Below are 19,327 nucleotides of genomic sequence, written 5' to 3'. Positions count from 1 at the left end.
AATAGAATAGAATAGAATAGAATAGAATAGAATAGCCTGGGTGGCAGAGTGAGACTCCATCTCAGTAGAGTAGAGTAGAGTAGAGTAGAGTAGAGTAGAGTAGAGTAGAGTAGAACCGAACCTTCCCCCTAGTGACAGTGAGGCAGGGGGTGAATCGGAAGGCAGCCGCAGAACTCGGTCAGCATTCACAGCTCTGTGCTGACGTTGCTCTAGAGCCACCCTGTCCTTAGACCCCACTGGGGAGGAAGAGACGTGGATTCTCATGCCTGTTCCACTCATCAGTATTTGACCTCGCACATGTCACCTTTAACCTTTTCCTGCCTCAGTTTCCTCATTTGTAAAAAAGACAGCCACCACAGGCCCAGAGGAGAGGCAGGAACTGTGAGGGATGAGCAGGCAGAGAAGCAGATGGTGTTGGCCAAGCCTCAGATTCCTTTTTAATGGCCACACTCTGAGTCCATGCCCCTTGTGCCCATTCTCAGCTGCAGCGAAAGCAGTCTGCCCCAAATGTGCCACCTCCAGCCCCCTGGCCACCGCCTTTTTGGACCATTTGGACCAGCCCTTGCCAAGCCAGTTCCCAGGCAAGATCTGACCCCAGAGTGGTGGGGGGCCTGCCACCCTGCATGAGGGCAGGATTGCCCACACCCGAGCCCACCTGAGCCAAGCCTGTCGCTGCCCCCACAGGAGCCTCCCCTCCACAGCCAGAGCCTGCATTGGTCCTTGGTCTTTGGTCCTTGGTCACTGGTCCTTGGTCACTGGTCCTTGGTGTTATGGCCCATATTTGCCTCATCAGCTCACACCGGTGCCTCCCTGCTGGACCTGCTCCCACCCGTACCCCTGAGATCTGTGAAAGAGGATCCCAGCCGGCTTCCCCCCAAGGAGAACTTAGCTGTGCCATAGAGTGTGTATATGAAGCACGGGAAGAAGGTGTCCTTGTGCCCCCTCAGTGTGCATTTGGCACAATGTGCCATCCGCACAGGAGCACCAAGCTTCCGGTGTCTGCTCAGAGGCTCCTGCGTCGGGATCCTCCCAGTCTTTACCCCAGAGAAACATTCCCTAGACAAGCACACATCTGCTGAAGGACCCGGTAGAGGATTCGGTTTCTGGGCACGACGTGCCTGCAGGGCCAGGCTTGCTGTCTTATATGGGAGATGGGATGGGTGCATCGTGGCCTCCGGATCAGCAGATCCTCAGGCCCTCCTGGTCAACAGGAACTGCCATTGGCCCCAGCCAAAAGGTGGGCGAGGGCAGGGCCCTGTGCTCCCATCTCCCCTTCCTTGCCTCATGGGTCTCACCGCCCAGGCTCAGGGAGTCCACAGGTAATCCTAACTGAGCACATGGCTGCTCTGAGACAGTGGGCCAACCCAGATCCTTGACCCTGGTGTGAGTTACTCCTCACATCATCGCATCATCCCTGCTTGTGAAATAGAGACTCTTTAATAACAATCACTAATATTTATTGGGTATTTTTACCCTGGACCAAGCACTCTCCCTAGCAGCCATGTGAGGGAGGAACTGTCGTTCTCCCTGTTGGACAGATGGAGGCACGAACGCACGGAGAGATGTGAAGCCTGCCTTGGGATCCCACAGCTCAGAGTGGCAGAGCCAGAATCAAATCCAGACAGAGCCCAAACTCCAGAGAACTGTGGCACGGCCTGGCCACCTCGTCGCACAACTCCAGGGGGCGCTGCTTACATAAACATGGTCGCTCTTGGTTTCACCGTCTTATATGGTGGGACCCTGAAGTTCAGAATGGTGGAGTAGTTTGCTCAAGGTCACACAGCAAGTTAAGTAGGAGAAATGGAGTTTCAACCCAGTTCTGTCTGACTTTTGTGACATGGACACATTTGTGTCAAGTTAACCATTCCCAGGAGCTTGATGTTGCGGGTTCCCAGTGCTTGGAAGAGGGTGGAGGCTCAGAGAGGAGAAGAGTCAGAGCCCAAGGGGAGTTCCCAGCATTAAATTGCATTTACTGGAAGAGATTAGTCAGAGAAATGTGTCAATTGGCACGGGAGAGGATCTAATGTGTGTGTGTGTACGTGTGTATGTGTGTGTGTTAGTCTCTTCTCAGGCTGCTGATAAAGACGTACCCGAGGGCCGGGTGCGGTGGTTCACACCTGTAATCCCAGGACTTTGGGAGGTCAAGGAGGGCGGATCATGAGGTCAGGAGATCGAGACCATCCTGGCTAATACAGTGAAACCCTGTCTCTACTAAAAATACAAAAAATTAGCTGGGCGTGGTGGTGGGCGCCTGTAGTCCCAGCTACTCGGGAGGCTGAGGCAGGAGAATGGTATGAACCAGGGAGGCGGAGCTTGCAGTGAGCTAAGATCGCGCCACTGCACTCCGGCCTGGGCGACAGAGCAAGACTCCGCCTCAAAAAAAAAAAAAAAGACATGCCTGAGACTGGATAATTTATAAAGAAAGGGAGGCTTAATGGACTCACAGTTCCACATGGCTGGGGAGGCCTCACAATCATGGTGGAAGGTGAAGGAGGAGCAAAGGCACATCTCACATGGCAGCAGGCAAGAGAGCTTGAGCAGGGGAACTGCCCTTTATAAAACCATAAGATCTCAGGAGACTCATTCACTATCATGAGAACAGCACTGGAAAAACCCACGCCCATGATTCAATTACCTCCCACCAGGTCCCTCCCATGACACATGGGGATTATGGGAGCTACAATTCAAGATGAGATTTGAGTGGGGACACAGCCAAATTATATTGGTGCATACACATGTGTATGTGTGTGTATGTGTGTATTTTGTGTGTATGTGTGTGCATGTGTGCATGTGTGTATATGTGTGTATGTGCATGTGTATGGGTACATGGGTGTGCAAGCAGGTGCATGTATTTCACATGAAACTTCACATGTGTCATCTGCTCTTCCTCTCCATTATAGCTCTGCCTTGGAATTTTACAATCCTGAATGGGCAGAGTGGACAGTTTGAGAGATCCCTGTGCTTTAGAACTCACAGGTACAGCCACCCCATTCTGAAGGACCAACCGTAGGGGACCTCCCAGTTGTCAGGTAGCAAAGATGTCAAGCTGCCTACTGAGATGGAAGATGCCACTCCCAGGCCCAGACAGAGATGAGGCCCTGCCTGGGAGGGAAGCGGATGGGTTCAGAGAGCCACCCCGCCTAGGCCTCTGCCTCATTCCCTCCCATGCTCCCTCCAAGGGCTGCTTGTTTCAGGGGCTGGCTTGTGCAATCCTGTGCTTCCTATGCATGCAGCTGGGAGTGTTTGCAGGACGGGAGAGCTGAGGGTTCGTTGCCGTATGACAGCAGACCAGCCTGGGTGCTCACTTCTCCCGAGTCGCACTTTCTGGGCAGCCAGATGGACTGGTCAGGAGGAAGCAAGGGAGTGGGGCATCCCCCTAAGACTGCGAGTGTAGCAGTGTGGAGGGCCAGGAGGCTGTGTGCACGCACACCTGGAGGGAAGGCAGGTGCAGCCACTGACTCACCTGGGCTGGGTGTGGTGGTTCAGGAAGTGTGGGTCTCCATGATCCTGGGCCTGCTGATAAAGACATACCCGAGGGCCGGGTGCGGTGGTTCACACCTGTAATCCCAGGACTTTGGGAGGTCAAGGAGGGTGGATCATGAGGTCAGGAGATCGAGACCATCCTGGCTAATACAGTGAAATCCTGTCTCTACTAAAAATACAAAAAATTAGCCAGGCGTGGTGGCGGGCACCTGTAGTCCCAGCTACTCGAGAGGCTGAGGCAGGAGAATGTACAGAGGCTCGAGACACACCCAGCTTCACTCCTTCCTTAAACAGAAAAGTGACCCCATTGTTCTTGCAGTAGGACCACAGAGCTGTTCCCTGGGCCATCAACACAACAAAGGCTCTGTGAAGCAGGGATCTGCTTCCATTTAACCTGCAGGTTCTTCCGGCATGTGTCCTGGATGTGCCCAGCCCCAGCCCAGGTGCTGGGGACTCTGGTGAGCAGACAGGACTGGCCCACGTCATTTGTGCTGGTTGTTTTCTTGCCCCGCAGGAACGTGGGCTTAGGGGAAACCACACTCGGCTGCCAGTCAGGCGCCAGGCTTTGGTACCCAGGTTGCATGTTGTACCCACTGGAGAAGTCCCTGAATCTCTCTGAGTTTTGGTTTCTTACCTGTTGAGCACAGATAATCCCTAACTCCCTGCCTGCAACCCAGCACTGCACAGATAATCCCTAACTCCCTACCCGCAACCCAGCACTGCACAGATAATCCCTAACTCCCTGCCCGCAACCCAGCACTGTTGCATGGAGCGCATGAGGGTGGCAGAGCACAGGGGGTTTTCTCGGCCAGAGCAGGGGCAAGCCAGGTTTGGGGGGCAAGGCTGGCACCCTCAGCTTAGCCTCTGCGGCATGGATTTCTATTCCCTGGGAGCTGGCAGTGGGACGGAAGTGATTTCACAGACTTCTAGTGTGTCCGAGCTGGAAGGAGCCCTGAGGATCACTTGGTCCAGGCTTTTCACTATACAGATGGGGAAACTGAGGCTCAGAGGAGGGAGTGACTTGTCTAAAATAACACAGCTGGTCGATGTGATGAGAGTGCATCAGGCATTAGGCCGAGGACTGCCCATTTCTTGGTGGGACCCTGTCTCAAGAACCTCTGCTCTGCCAGGAAGAACTCCAGGCCTGGGGCAAGGTTGGAAAGGTTGTGGAGAGATGAAATGGATTTTTTTTTTTTTAAATCTGTGTTCAGATGAGAGGCAAAGCCAGCACTCATAGTGGCTCTGCCATCTATAGCTACCCCCGAAACATCAGTGTTCACCCAAAACCTCAGTGCGGGGGACCCCTGGGCATCTCCCTGTCTCCTCTGCCCTGTCATGAGCCTGTGGAGCCAATCAGAGGTAGAAAATGACTGTGATGAAAAGAAGGTGCATTAACACTTTGGGAGGCCGAGGCGGGTGGATCACTTGAGGTCAAGAGTTTGAGACCAGCCTGGCCAACATGGTGCAACCCTGTCTCTACCAAAAATACAAAAAATTAGCCAGGCATGGTGGCAGGCACCTGTAATCCCAGCTACTCAGGAGACTGAGGCAGGAGAATTGCTTGCGCCTGGGAGGCAGAGGTGGCAATAAACCGAGATCGTGCCACTACACTCCAGCCTGGGCAATAGAGCGAGATTCCATCTCAAAAAAAAAAAAAAAAAGAAGAAGAAAAAAAAAGAATATGCATTAACACATTTCTAATACTGCGCTTTTTCTCCCCAAAAGAATTTGAGATCACTTTTAATAAAACCCCACATATTCTAGGGGGAGATAACACAGCTGAAAGAGGTCTCGGACACTGGGCAGAGAAAGGAAGACCTGTGTGACCAGTCAAGGTGGCCTCCCGGCCCCAGCTCAGCCCCACACTTGTCCCTGGGCTCCCTCCTGTCTTACATGTTCTTGGCGTGGGCTCCTGAGAGCTGGGCTTAGGATCTGCCCTCTCCTCAGCCTGCATTCAAGCAGGAGCTGGTCATGTAGGCTGATCATGCACCTGCCCATCTCCTTGCTGGTTCTGCAGAAGGTGCACATGGCTCTTCTCTGGCAAAACCTTGTGAAAGGGAGATGAAGCAGCCTTCAACCTTGCAAGGAGTTAAACTAATGGGAGCCAAAACACCTTTTTCTTACAGTCAGACTTGAATCCTGGCTAGTCCTTGGAGAATCCAAAAGAATGGGTGATAAGAGTGTTCCTGGGGCCGGGCGCGGTGGCTCACGCCTATAATCCCAGCACTTTGGTAGGCCGAGGCAGGTGGATCACTTGAGGTCAGCAGTTCGAGACCAGCCTGGCCAACATGGTGAAACCCTGTCTCTACTAAAAATACAAAAGTTAGCCAGGTGTAATAGCACATACCTGTAATCCCAGCTACATGTGAGGTTGAGGCAGGAGAACTGCTTGAACCCCAGAGGCAGAGGTTGCAGTGAGGTGAGCCACTGCACTCCAGCCTGGGCAACAGAGTGAAACTCCATCTCAAAACAAAAAAGAGGAGTGTTCTTGGACCCCCTCTATTTCTGGTCTCACTTTGCTGTTGGTGGGTTACCCCCAGGTGAGCTCTCGGGTGAGTTAAGTTGACACAAATGTGACAAAAGTCAGACCGAACTGGGCTCAAACTCCACTTCTTCTACTTGTTGTGTGACTTTGAGCCAATTACTCCACCATTCTGAACTTTAGGATCCCACTATAGAAGATGGGGAGACCAAGAGGGACCATGTTTATGTAAGCAGCGCCCCCTAGAGTTGTCTGATGAGGTGGCCAGGCCCTGGCACAGTTCTTTGGAGCTTGGGCTCTGTCTGGATTTGATCCTGGCTCTGCCACTTCTGCGCTGTGGGATCCCAAGGCAGGCTCCACACCTCTCCGTGCCTTTGCGCCTCCAGCTGTCTCACGGGGAGAATGACAGTTCCTCCCTCACACGGTCGCAGGGCCGGTGCTTGACTTACAATTGGCGCTCGATGCAGAGCTAGCAATACCGGGTGCAGAAGTTCAGGGCTTTCTCCCATGGCGGCGGGCGGTGCCGAGCATCTGGCCAAGAGGTCCCCTTGATTGTGACTTCTTCTTCCTGTCTTCCTGCTCTCTCCAGGCCAAACAGTCCTTAGCTACGCTGACCAAGGATGTCCCCAAGCGGCATTCCCTCGCCATGCCGGGCGAGACGGTGCTCAATGGCAACCAGGAGTGGGTGGTGCAGGCGGACCTCCCGCTGACCGCAGCCATCCGGCAGAGTCAACAGACTCTCTACCACTCACACCCCCCTCACCCGGCGGACCGGCAAGGTGAGTTCTGCCCTGGCCCGGCCCCACCACGATTTCGAGGGGCTTCACAGGAGGCCATCCGACCCAGTGGGAGAGGCAGCTTCTTTGTTCACACTACAGCAGCTTAGGGGGTGTGGGGCAGAGACCTTGGACTCGTGTAACTGAAAAATCTAAGAGATGGACAGCAGGTGTAGCTGGATCCAGAGGTTCAAACACTATTTGGGTCCCTCTGACCATGTCTCTCCATCTCTTAGCTCTGCCCACCTCCTTTTGACCTCATCTTTAGACTGTCTCTTTCTGCAAGAAAGTAAAATAGTCCCCTGCAGTTCCAGATGTTTAAGACCCTCACAGCTCAAGACTTAAGGAAGAAAAACTATCTCTTCCTGCTGTGTCCATAGCAAATCCTACAGAAAGACTCTGATTGGCCACGTCAGAGTCACATGGGCATCCTTTGGCAGGAGAGGCAGCAGAACTGCTTGATTGACAGCTCTGGCCAATCACAGGGCATCCAGGAGGGGCTGATGTCAATGTCACAGGTGTTTGTTCCAGGCACTCGGCAGGAAAGTCTGGCCTCTGGGCAGCATCTGTACCCACTGCCCATGGAACAGGCTCCAAACTCCTCGCTGTCCTGTTGCACGTCTGCAGGCCACCTTGCTCTGTTCTCTGTCCCTTCTGCAAGTAGGTGCCCTTACGTGATAGATGCAAGTTGTGATAGATGCAAGTTTGGTCATCCTCATCTACCTCTGCAGGGCCTCTCCTCAATGGAGCTGGCTCTGGTCTGGGAAAGCCTGGACAGGCTGACGGATCTGCCCTCTGGGCCCTTCCTCCTCCACAGTATCTGCCGCACATACAACCATCTCCATGCATTTTATCAGACACCGCCTCCTCCAGGAAGCCTTCCGTGCTCTCTCCCCTGTGTCCTCTATGCTCCTGTAAAGTTGGGTGCTCACCTGCATCAGAGCACCTCTTACCCTACCTCGGGTTTGCTGTTGATGCATTTGTCACATGACTCCTCCCATCTGTCCAGTGCCTGGCACTGTGGTAGGCACATCATACATGCAACTACTCTCTGGGATTGATAGCACTGGCATCCACCCCCGTGTTACACATAACAAACCTGGCTCAGAGGGGCCAGGCAGGATGCTCAAGGTCACACAGCCTGTAGGGTAAACTCACCCAGATTGGAACTGACTCCAAAGCCAGGGCTCCTTCAGCCACCAATCTTCTGTGTTAGAGCATACGGCCATTGGTGGCAAAGACTGTCTTTTGCAGGAATGCTACCCTACCTGCTGGCATACCGCCTGCACATAGTAGGTGCTTAGCCGGTCTTGTCAAACAAAAGATGCTTTCTCCATCCAGTGCCAATGCCTGCAGACAGGAGAGCAACCTGCTGGGGACTTGGAAGGGCTTCTGAGCTGTGGCTTCTGGTCTGGACCTTTCATTCAGCCACTATTTATTGAGTACCTACTATGTGCTAGGCACCATGAGCTCTGGGATTCAACAGGATAAGACACCCAGGGCGCCTGCCCTCACAGAACAGATGTTGTCAGTGTACAGATATGACATGTAAATATACTATTAAATAACAAGCAGGCCAGGTGCGGTGGCTCACGCCTGTAATCCCAGCACTTTGGGAGGCCAAGGTGGGCAAATCACGAGGTCAGGAGTTCGAGACCAGCCTGGCCAACATAGTGAAACCCTGTCTTTACTAAAAATACAAAAATTAGCCAGATTTGGTGGCACACGCCCGTAGTCCCAGCTACTCAGGAGGCTGAGGCAGGAGAATTGCTTGAACCCAGGAGGCAGAGGTTGTGGTGAGCAAAGATCGTGCCACTGCACTCCAGCCTGGGCAACAGAGCAGGACTCTTGTCTCAAAAATAAATAAGTAAATAACAAGCAGAACAATGACAGATTGTAATTAGCACAAGGAGAGAAATCAACAGAAAACAGGCACTTTTTCTTGGGATGGAGAGATGGAGTCTTGCTGTGTTGCCCAGGCTGGTTTCGAAGTCCTGGGCTCACGCAGTCCTCCCTCTTCGGCCTCCCAAAGTACTGAGATTACAGGCGTGAGCCACCATGCCCAGCCAAAAACAGGCACTTTGATGAGAAACAACAAGGCAAAGTAGGGAGAGCTGATTACTGGGGAAGGCCTCTCGGGACAGACTGAGACCTGGAGGATGACGGTGCCCCTGATGGGCAACAGGAATGGCAGAGACCAAGGCAGGGGGATATGACCTGTCTCAGGCAGTCAGAAGGCTGATGTGACTCGAGCTGAGGCTGCTGGGGTAGGCAGGGCCGTGGCACATCAGGCCATCTTGGAGGCCAGGAGGAAGAGAGATGAAATGCTGGTGGCTCATGCTCTGGTGTGTAGAGTGGAGTCGACGCAACCCACCAGGAGGCCGCGTGGTCTTCCAGGCAAGAGTCAGTGGTGGCAATGCGGTGGGAGAGAAGCAGGCAGATTTGGGGCAATGTTTTTGGAGCTGCTGCTACTGATTGGATGTGGGATATGGGGGAAAGAGAGAAAGTGGTGGTGGCCTTTAGGTTTCTCGTTTGGGAAACCAATTGGGGGCAGTGGTTAGGATTGTACCAGGTCTAGGAATGTCCAGGTGGTGGGAGCATATGAGCAGAGTCACAGAGTACTCAAGTATTAATGCATCACGGTGCTCCTTAGAAATGCATTTATAAACATCAAGCACTTTCCTATATTGGACTTGGAAACGAGGAGACTTGAACTTGGAATGAGAAGAAGACTTGAAAACTTCCACGTCTTCTCCTCGTTCATGCTGGTGGATGAGGGTTCATTGGATCCAAAGGCTATGGGAGGTTTTTCCCAGCAGCAGGTCTATGGGAATGTGTGGAGCTGTGGAGTAGGGGGTTGGAGAACCAGGCAAGTCTCTTCCCTTTTCTACACCTCAGTGTTCCCATCTGCAGAACGGGGATGTTGGGTGGCATAACCGCCAAGGCAGTACGGGCGAGGACATTCTCTCCATCCCTCACTCACCAGCTGTCCCTGCTTTCCAGCGGTCAGGGTGAGCCCCTGCCACTCCCGGCAGCCCTCTGTCATCTCCGATGCATCTGCCGCCGAAGGCGACCGGTCGTCCACACCTAGCGACATCAACTCCCCTCGACACCGGACGCACTCCCTCTGCAACGTAAGGCCAGCAGCAGCGGGGCCTGGGCCCCTGGGCCCTGCCCAGAAACCACAGGGGTGGGGGTGGCGGGGTGAAGCCATACTCGCTGTTTCCTCTCGTCCACCCAGGGAGCACTCTGGCGAATGCATTTCCTGTTCTGTTCTTTCCTTTTGCAAGAAGCGATGGATGTGGGGAGAAAAAGGAATGAGGCCCGTTTGCTCCTTGTGTCCGGGAGGGTGAGGAGAATCCAGAGGAAGTGGGCCTGGGTCGGCCGCAGGCGCAGCCTGGAACTCTGCCCCAGTGGGCCCTGTCTGGGACTGTGGGCTTCTCCTCCCACGCATTACCTTCCAGAGCTCAGGGCCTCCCCAGCACGGCCTCATTTCCCTTTAGAGCCAGCTCTCCATCCTGATCCAGGAGTCTTGGCATGAATCGCCTCTGGAGAGGCGTGTGAATATGGTCTAAGTTTGTTTCCTTTGCTTATTTCATCAAACACTTGTGATTGCATGCTGGGCACCAGCTCCCAGAAGGCAGAGCCCCTAGCTACCTAGCTCTTGATGACTAGTGGGGCAGACAGATGGGCTGTGCAACAGTGAGGGAGTAAATGAAGATGGGTCGAGCTTCTGAGGACAGTCGGAAGCCATGTCGAGGCTCTAGCATGAAATATTGGGGTCCGGGTGTGGAGACCACCTTGAATTTGTGTTCTGTCACACAGTTGGTAATGCAGAGGCTCTCCTCTGCATATCCTAAAGACAGAGACATCACAGGGTTAGATCCTCAAATGCGCAAGATGGCTTTTCCCAAAACACAGTTAATGCCACTTTATTAACCAGCGAAATAGATAATAAAAAAGAAATGAGGTGAACACTTTGGACAAAACCATTAGTTGCCAATGACATGATTCTCTACCTGGAAAACTCAAGAGAGTTTACTTGAAAAGCTATTAGAACGAATAATAAGCATGTACATAACAGTGCTGCTTGGAAATCAATGTGTAAAGATCAATCACTTTCCTATAGATGAGTCATAATGATGGAACCATTTTTTTCAATCCACAGTAACAATGAAAAGTGCTTATAAAAATAGCTGAGACTAAAATTCAGAGAAGCTACTTCAGTCTGCTGAGGTGGGCGGCAGGGATTGCTGACCTGGGGACCTTCGACGGCCTCCTCAGAGTGGGAAGAAGGTCATTTGCAGCCTGGAGCCCTGCTCAGGCTGGGATTCTCTTTTTTATTGTTTTATTTTATTTATTTTTGTGTGTGTGTGATGGAATTTCACTCTTGTCACCCAGGCTGGAGTTCAGTGACGCAGTCTCAGCTCACTGCAGCCTCTACCTGCCAGGTTCAAACAATTATCCTACCTCAGCCTCCTGAGCAGCCGACATTACAGGTGTATGCCACCACACCTGGCTAATTTTTGTATTTTTAGTAGAGATGAGATTTCACCATGTTGGCCAGGCTTGTCTTGAACACCTGACCTCAGGCGATCTTGAACACCTGATCTCAGCCTCCCTAAGTGCTGGGATTATAAGCATGAGCCGCTGCACCCAGCGGGAGTCTCTGTTTTATACTGGTGCTTTAAGGAAGCAGTATGTTCTTCTCTTGTCCCCAGGAGAGAATCCTACTGACAAAGGCTATCTTGACTAACAGAACCAAGGCAAGGAAGCTGGGCCACTAGAGGGGTCTCTGACATCCATTCCCTGATTCTGAAGGACCACTGTGGAATTACATCTAGAACCAGCAGTGTCCCTGCACCGTTCTCATCCCAATTGAGAATACCTTCCTCCCATGGCCATATTTTGCCTTCTCATGGTGGGCCCATGGGGACTCTGGCAGCAGAAATGCTGCTGGAAAAATCTCATTCTGCAGAAGGAGTTCTCCAAAGGCCTCTTGAATTGCACTTGACCCAGCCCTGGCCTTTTGCCCACCATAGCCTTGGCACATGCCTGCTGCCAGGAAATGGGTGCTTTGATTTGTCTGCATACAGGCGTTTCAGTGAGCAGGCCCCATTCTCTTTACCCATAGATTTGGCAAAGATGTTCCTATCCGGATTGGAACTATTTTAGCTGCCTTCAGAATGGGTTCTGTTTGCAAACCTTGAGACTGAAGACTAAACTACCATTCATTAAATTCCCTCACTTCTTCAACCCCTTTTATCCCCCCATCTCAACAGGTGTGCACAAAGGTAAGCCAGGAAGAGCCCGAAAATAGCTACAGGTAACCCTTTGCCTTGGGCATCTGACCTCCACCAGCAAGAATAGTGCAGCCTGGACTAATGACTGCCTCATCCTCTCACCCTCTGGCCACTAATTTAGAGCAGAAGTAGGGACTCAGCATAGAGAGGTTGGAGAAGGTTGATGGACCTTGGCATTGTGCTTGCAATTCCAGAAATAACCACCAGGAGTCAGAAATAACCACCAGGCGTCTCCCTAGTAATGACTGTTTTGATCCAAAGGATCTGTGGGCTCCAGGCAGGACAGACTGATTCTGGGATGTAGTGAAGGCTTTTGTACCCCCGCAGGCTATTAAGGCTTCCCTCTGCACCCACCTAGGGCAGGGCTGGCAACACAATGGAAATATCCTACCTGCCCATCCTAGGGACCTGTCTGAGGCCCCCTAAGAAAAAGGGAAGGAGCTCAGACCTCTTCTGGGGCAGCCCAAAGCTCAGGACCAAGTGTGCATTACCCTGGAGCTCCTGCCTGGAAGGAGCGTTGTGCCAGGAGGAATCTGACAGTCCCCACTTCGAGTTGTAGCTCTGCATCTAATTAGCTCCATGGTAGTGGACTCTCTGCTGCCTCTGTTGATATCTGTGAATAGGGCTAACGAGTCCTGCCTGCCTCTGCACAAACAGAGATTCACTGTGTTGGTTGTAGGGGAAGACAGAAGCTACATGGTCTCCTAAGTTTGTTTCTGTCCCAAAATTCTTTATTTTGTGCTTTTTCTATAAAACTACATTTCTTTATGAAAAGCACCAAGTCTAACCAAGCTCTAGCTCTAAGTCAGTGGACTGATGGGGACAGGAACTTAGACGCCCTGGAGTAGCTGATTTGTTGGTCAGAAGATGTTGGGGGTTGAGAGGCCAGACCAGGCAGGAGAGGAGGACCCCAGGGCCTCTGGGGAAATTCTAGGCCCCAGCAATAAGCCATCTGGGGGTATCTGCTTCAGGAGATGGGGGGTGGGCTCCCGACTTCAGAGGCAGGGTGGTCCCTGAGGGATGGCATCCTTCCACGGAAGGCCCCACACTGCACGGGCCGCCTCTGCTCTCCTGTGTCACATGTCTCTGCCGTTTCATCTTCCTCTTCTCCTCTGGCTACAGGGCGACAGTCCCGGCCCAGTTCAGAAGAACCTGCACAACCCTATTGTACAGGTAGGTGTGCCCTCCCGGGCCACTTGGGCCCTCCCTCCACCCCACCTTGGCTATGACTTCACTCTCTGTTCCCCTGAGCCCACATCCATGCTGCACACCCAAGGTGGAGAGGATTTATGCCACTTCCAGAGTCTCAGGTGGGCTGGGGCCTGAGCCAGGCTCAGCACCTGGGCCCACCTGGCCCTGTGCCCTGCGGGGCTGTGGAGCTGCTGAGTGCACACATGTCCTCTGTCCTGATGCCCTAGCCATGGCTTACCCTGGCAGCCAGCTCTATAAAATTCCCATCATTATTGAAAAGCTCATAGCCCAGGCCGTGGGCTCTTTGTGCTGCTAGAAACTTGATTCATTCTTAACGTTTTTGATATTCTGTCATCAGAGTGAGGAGGGGGCTGCAGGGAGGACAAACAACGTGAATTTGAGGGTCTGCAGGGGTCTCCGAAGTCTTCTTTCTAGTCCTGGGGTCCCCACCTGTGGGTCTGCACAGCACCCATCTGCATCGGAGACCACCAGGGAAGTGGTTCAAATGCAGATTCCTGGGCCATTTGCCCTAGAGATTCTGATCCACCAGGTACAGGGTGGGGCCTGGAATTCAGGAAATCCCTAAGTATTTGGGGAACCATGAGTCTAGTCTAAGCCCTGCCCTAGTTATGCATAATGCCACCATATGTCTTTGTGTGAAGCACTTGGTGGCTTGCAAAACTCTCTTGCAGATACCACCCAGATGCCTGTAGTGTCCCTAACAGGAGGGCAGAGTAGACCTTACCACCACCACCACCACCACCATCTAATATTCTTTCCCCACGTCACAGACAAGAAAACGTCTCAGAGCAGCTGGGGTGCTTTCTCAGGACAAGTGCTGAGCCCTTGTCCTCGGCTGACACAGGCTCCAGACTCCTCCACATTTTCCGGACTCTCCCAGGCCCCCTTGCCCATGTCACTGTGTGCTTAGTGCCCTGACACGGCAGACAGGGCCTGTGGCCGCCTTTCCTCCCTATGGCCTCGCATCGTGGACGTGACCACGGTCAGTGGCCGAGTGCATGGACATCCTCCTACGAGCCCTCAAGAAGCACCTGAAAGTTGTGGGCAAATTGAATTTAAACAATATAATTTAAACAATATTATTATAGTACAAATGACCGCAGCTGCTCACATACACTGAATGCCTATGGTACACCAGACACCGTCCTTGGAGTCTTTTTCTTTTTTCTTTTTTTTGAGACGGAGTCTCACTCTGTCGCCCAGGCTGCAGTGCAGTGGCACGATCCTGGCTCACCACAGCCTCCGTCTCCTGGGTTCAAGTGATTCTCCTGCCTCAGCCTCTGGAGTAGCTGGGATTACAGGTGCCTATCACCACGCCCGGCTAATTTTGTATTTTTAGTAGAGACGGGGTTTCACCATGTTAGCCAGGCTGGTCTCGAACTCCCGACCCCAGGTGATCCACCCGCCTCGGCCTCCCAAAGTGCTGGAATTACAAGTGTGAGCCACCGTGCCTGGCCTGTTCTCAGGGTCTTTATCATCTCTTTAGCAACATCCTCGTGGCAATCTTGGAAGGGTCTTACTGTTGTCCCTGAGAGGCTCTGTGACTGACCCATGTTTGCTCAGTGAATGAGGGGCTGACCTTGGCATTCCAGCCCTGGAGGTGGCTTCTCAGCCATCCTAGCCCGTCCCTGACCCCACTGGCTTAAAGCTCAGAAAGGCCTTCCCCTCCCCGCATCTCATCCACTGCAGTCTGCACCCCAGCTAAGCTCGCCTTTCTCCTTCTCCCCCACCCTCTGCCACGTGGCTCCTGACTCCTCAGTCACTAGAGGATCTTGAAGACCAAAAACGGAAAAAGAAGAAAGAGAAGATGGGATTCGGCTCCATCTCCCGCGTCTTCGCCAGAGGGAAGCAGCGGAAGTCCCTCGACCCCGGCCTCTTTGATGGTACCGCCCCTGATTATTACATAGAGGAGGACGCGGACTGGTGATACGCGCTCCCCTGCGCCTGCTGCCCGCAGGCGTGTCTGTGCGTGTGGGTGTGCGTGCAAGCGAGCGTGGGTGCGCATGTGGCCGTGCGTGGGGTGCGTGTGCACGTGTGCGCTGGCACACACGGGTGCTGGGTGTGGCCAAGCGCCTCTAACAAGCGAAAACACGAGTGTGAACCTCTCTCCCCTGCGTCGCCACCTCTGTAATTGATGTACATACCGCAAACCGTGTGTGAACCTGTCAACTCTCTGTCGTCTTTGGAGCGATACCGTTGTGTTGTTAATCTGGTTTATTTTCTTCAATGTTCGATTTTTCTTTTTTTTTTTCTTTTTGTTTGGTTCGTCGGTTTGTTTTTGTTTTTGTTTTTTCCCCCTTTCTCCTCCCCTCCTCCTTTTTATGAAACTTGAAAACTTGAAGGACTGCTGTGTATTTGTAAATAACAAAACTGTTGTGCACTCCGTGCTTGTAAATGTCCGAACCGCTACTCCTGGAGCCCGTCTGGCAGAGGATGTGGTCTGTTTTTGATGTCCCCCCTCCCGCCCCGCTGGTGTGAACGTGTGGGACCAGACCCTGTCCTGGGGGTGCGTCCAAGTCACTTTAACCACAAAACGCCATCGTCGTCAGGGTAAGGTCCGCTCTCCACAGAGACTCGGGAGCCCGGCCAAGGGGCCTTGTCTTGGCTGGGTTTGTCAGAGGTCAAACGGGCTCTTTTTAACGGCCTACCAGTTTTTAAATTGCGTTGCCGTTTCTTTCTTTATGAAAAAAAAAAAAAGAAAATTGTTTCGTTTAATTTATTTGCACAAATGCTGAAAACTTATTCTATCTAAATTATTACATAAATATTGGAATGTCTATTTTTCCATGGGGTGGGCGGGAGGTGGGTGTCTCTGTTGACTTGTCTGTTCTGTTATCATGCTGCTACCCAACTGTGCAAAGTAGTTTAGGGTGGCCAGAACCCAGGGACCATTGGATTTCAAAGCTTGCTTTTTCTGTTCTCTCTTCTCTCTCCCTGTCTCTCTGTCTCCCCCATTCTCCTGCCCATGCATGAAAGTGTCCTCCACCTTCTTCCCACCCAGAGCTCCCTCCGGGCCTTTCTATCTATATTTATTTACCTGAAATACAGAACGCGACCTCAGTGAGCAGTGTGCTGACAGTCATGATCCTCTTCTTTGGGTCTGTGTTTTGAGAGAGGTTGAGTTCAGGGCGAGACAGCCTGCCGCACATCCAAGGGTACGACCAGTGAGACCCTGGCCTGAGTCTGTTCCCCGAGGGGCCTCCAGCAGCATCTGTTCCTCCCTGCCGCTGTGTCTTTCTTGTCCTGGGTTTACGATGCAGGTGAGCCAGGCAGGTGTCATTAGGGGAGGCACCCACTTCAAGAGGAGGGCCACAGGGGGGACACAGAGTCCAGCACCTGAGCCCTCCGCTCTCCCCATTCTCGTTGGTTCCATCGTCCACACTTAGAACCTCCCAGGATCCCTTGGACTCTATGCCCCAACTTGTCACGGCAGCCTGAGCCTACCCACCCCAGGAGAGGAGGGCTGGCAGGAACGTCTGCCTATTCCGGGGGTGGCGTTTGCCCCAAAGAGGCTTCACCAGCAAAGGAACTGTGTGCATTTTAATACTGGGGGACGGAGGACGTGTGAGCTGCTCAGCTAGGTCTGCCCAAGGCCTAAGACTCAATTTCCTTTTTCTTTTGCTTCTGCCCATCCTTAACAACTAACAGCTCAACCCACCCCTCTAGACAACAGTAGTTGTGCTTTCTGCTAATGGTAACATTTTCAGCTCTTAAAAAGAAGCAAGGAGATTTTCAAATGCTAGAGTGTCTCTATCAGAAGGGATGGGACATCGTGTCCAAAGCCTCAAGAACAAACCACACTTTCCTTCTGACCTGGTCCAAAGGTCAGCAAAGAGCAAGCAGGCAGAGGCCCTCATAAGGACTCTTCTGTCCTCCTTTGGCCAAACTGTTTAACCGAGCCTAGGGGTGAGGGGGAGCGACCCGAGCTGACATCTTTCTCCATGGAGAGAGATTTTAGAAAATACTTTTCTCGCCCATGAATTCCATTTTTGGTTGATTTTTATTGTTTTCCCTTTACTTACAAGAAAATAAGATTGCAACCACTCCTGGTAATGATTTAGTAGTTCCTTTTCATTTCAGTTTTTGTAAATTAGGAGATAATTCTAAGAGTTACTAAAGGATGATTTATTTAAGAGAACTACGTCAAATAGCGAATGAGTTATGGGTAACATTAGATGAAAATAACCTTTCCCGTGGGAAAGGCTTCTCGAAGGCATGGATGCAAATATAAAATATTAAAAAAAAAATCTAAATAAAGCTTATTTTAAAATATTATCGAACTCTATGTTATTTGATTGCTTCTATTTGGCTCCGGGTGGGAGGCTGTGCCCCTCTGGGAGGCACAGGCTGGCACGACCTGCTCCTTGGACTTCCAGGGCTGGGTTCTGGGAGGGGGGATGGGAGGGGCCGAGGAAAGCTGGCTGGATTCGGGGCCCTTGGGGGGCCGAGCCGGGGTCGCCTCCCAGAAGCATCTCGCCTCTGCTGCCCTGACTGTAATTCGGAGGGCTGCCCTGTGGTCCAAATGCACCACCCCCCACCTGGCACCCTGCATTGTGGAGCTTAGTGGCCCCAGTCAGCTTTCATCTGCTTCCTTCTCCCCCTGAGCTCCTTCCAGAGGCCCCAGAGGAGCCTGTGCATTGGGGCGTGTTACTTCCCGCAGACCTCAGTGGGCCTCTGCACGTCCCATGATCCCACCCTCCCTGGAGGACCGAGAGGAACTTCAGGGAGACAGAGAGGGAGCCACAGGCTTCCTTGATTGAAGCCAGAGTGAGCCAGGCTTTTCCTAGCCCCAAGAGAACCCCCCAGATACAAAACTCAGGCCTCCCCCAGCGAGACTCCACTGTATGTCCCAAGAAGAGGATACCCAGGTTACCCCAAAGCCTGACATAATCAGTACCCTCAACCTCTATCTCCCCACTGAAAAAAAAGTTCTCCCCAGCAATAAGACCGATGGAGGACTGGCTTTTAAGTCCCCTCCCACCTCTGCAGGAAGAAAGCATAAAGCGATGTAATACAGAGAGCGTGCTGAGGTTAAAATGAGCCGCCAGTGAGTGAGGATGTAAGTGGATGTGGTAGGATTGGGAAGGCCGGGAAAGCCCTGGGTGACAAGGAGCTTAGGGCCATCTACCCCAGCAGTTCTCAGCCTGACCACACCTTAGGGGAAAAAAATACTCATGCCAGGCCATATTCCTGGAATCGAAGTGTATTTAAATCTCCTCGGGTGATTCTAAAGGGTTGCCAGGATTAGAATCGCTGAGCTGATCTGAGGAGGGCAAGTGTGGCCACACGCATGCCCCTACTCCCCTCTCCCTGGCCCCATGCAGACATCACAAATCAATTGAAGAGCCCATCCTGCCTATCCCAAAGTGGCCTCTGATTTCTCACTTTACATAGCCTCAGATAGCCACGGCCAGTCAATCGCAGTTGGCATACAAGAATAAAGCCTTTTTGCCCTCTCAAAATGAACCCCATCTCTCATGCTGGACACATGGCAAAAACTTTGGCCCAGAGAGGAATGACTTGGCCAGCGTCCTAGCTATTGTGCCTCATCCTGGGACCTTCTTAAGAGCCAGGCTACACCTTATTTGGGTCTTCGTAGCTCCACTCAAAAGCCACTGTACCTCCTTCGTTAAAAGAATCTTCTCCAGGGAGGCTGAGGCAGGAGAATGGTGTGAACCCGGGAGTTGGAGCTTGCAGTGAGCTGAGTTTGCACCACTGCACTCCAACCTGGGTGACAGAGTGAGACTCCATCTCAAAAAAAAATAATAAAAAATAAAAAAAGAATCTTCTCCAGGACCTTGCTCCAACTTCAAATGGTACCTATTAGTCAGAAATTGGAGTACGGCTGCCCAGGGCATCCAGGGCCAGCATACCAGCTGCACAGGTTGTGCACTGCATTACTGCAGAAGGTGCCATTCTCCAGGCTACCACGTGAATAGTGTCCTGGTTTTTCTGTACACAACCTGCATGACTGTACTCAGTGGCCCGCCTGTGTGCTCCTCCTACCCACGTTGGCAGGCTAAAACAGCTGTAACCAATAATAACAATAATAATAATAGTATCTAACATTG

General features: G+C 52.3%; 1 protein-coding gene across 2 annotated transcripts in view; it reads left to right on the top strand.

Annotated features, from left to right (window-relative positions):
* The window catches only part of KAZN (kazrin, periplakin interacting protein), a 515,581-nt gene that overhangs the window by 446,357 nt on the left and 49,897 nt on the right, over window positions 1–19,327 (top strand). Inside the window, exons 5-8 of one of the 2 annotated variants that reach the window (XM_007980471.3) lie at window positions 6,555–6,744; window positions 9,745–9,875; window positions 13,167–13,217; window positions 15,016–15,139. In XM_007980471.3, coding sequence (XP_007978662.3) covers window positions 6,555–6,744; window positions 9,745–9,875; window positions 13,167–13,217; window positions 15,016–15,139 — 496 coding nt within the window. Of the gene's footprint in view, window positions 1–6,554; window positions 6,745–9,744; window positions 9,876–13,166; window positions 13,218–15,015; window positions 17,532–19,327 lie in introns of those variants that run through there. The other variant, XM_037985377.2, reaches the window with a different exon arrangement.

The sequence above is a fragment of the Chlorocebus sabaeus genome, chromosome 20 (genome assembly GCF_047675955.1).
Source record: "Chlorocebus sabaeus isolate Y175 chromosome 20, mChlSab1.0.hap1, whole genome shotgun sequence".
NCBI lineage: Eukaryota > Metazoa > Chordata > Mammalia > Primates > Cercopithecidae > Chlorocebus > Chlorocebus sabaeus.
Note: the sequence above shows the minus strand (reverse complement) of the source record. Positions and strands in the feature narration are given on the sequence as shown.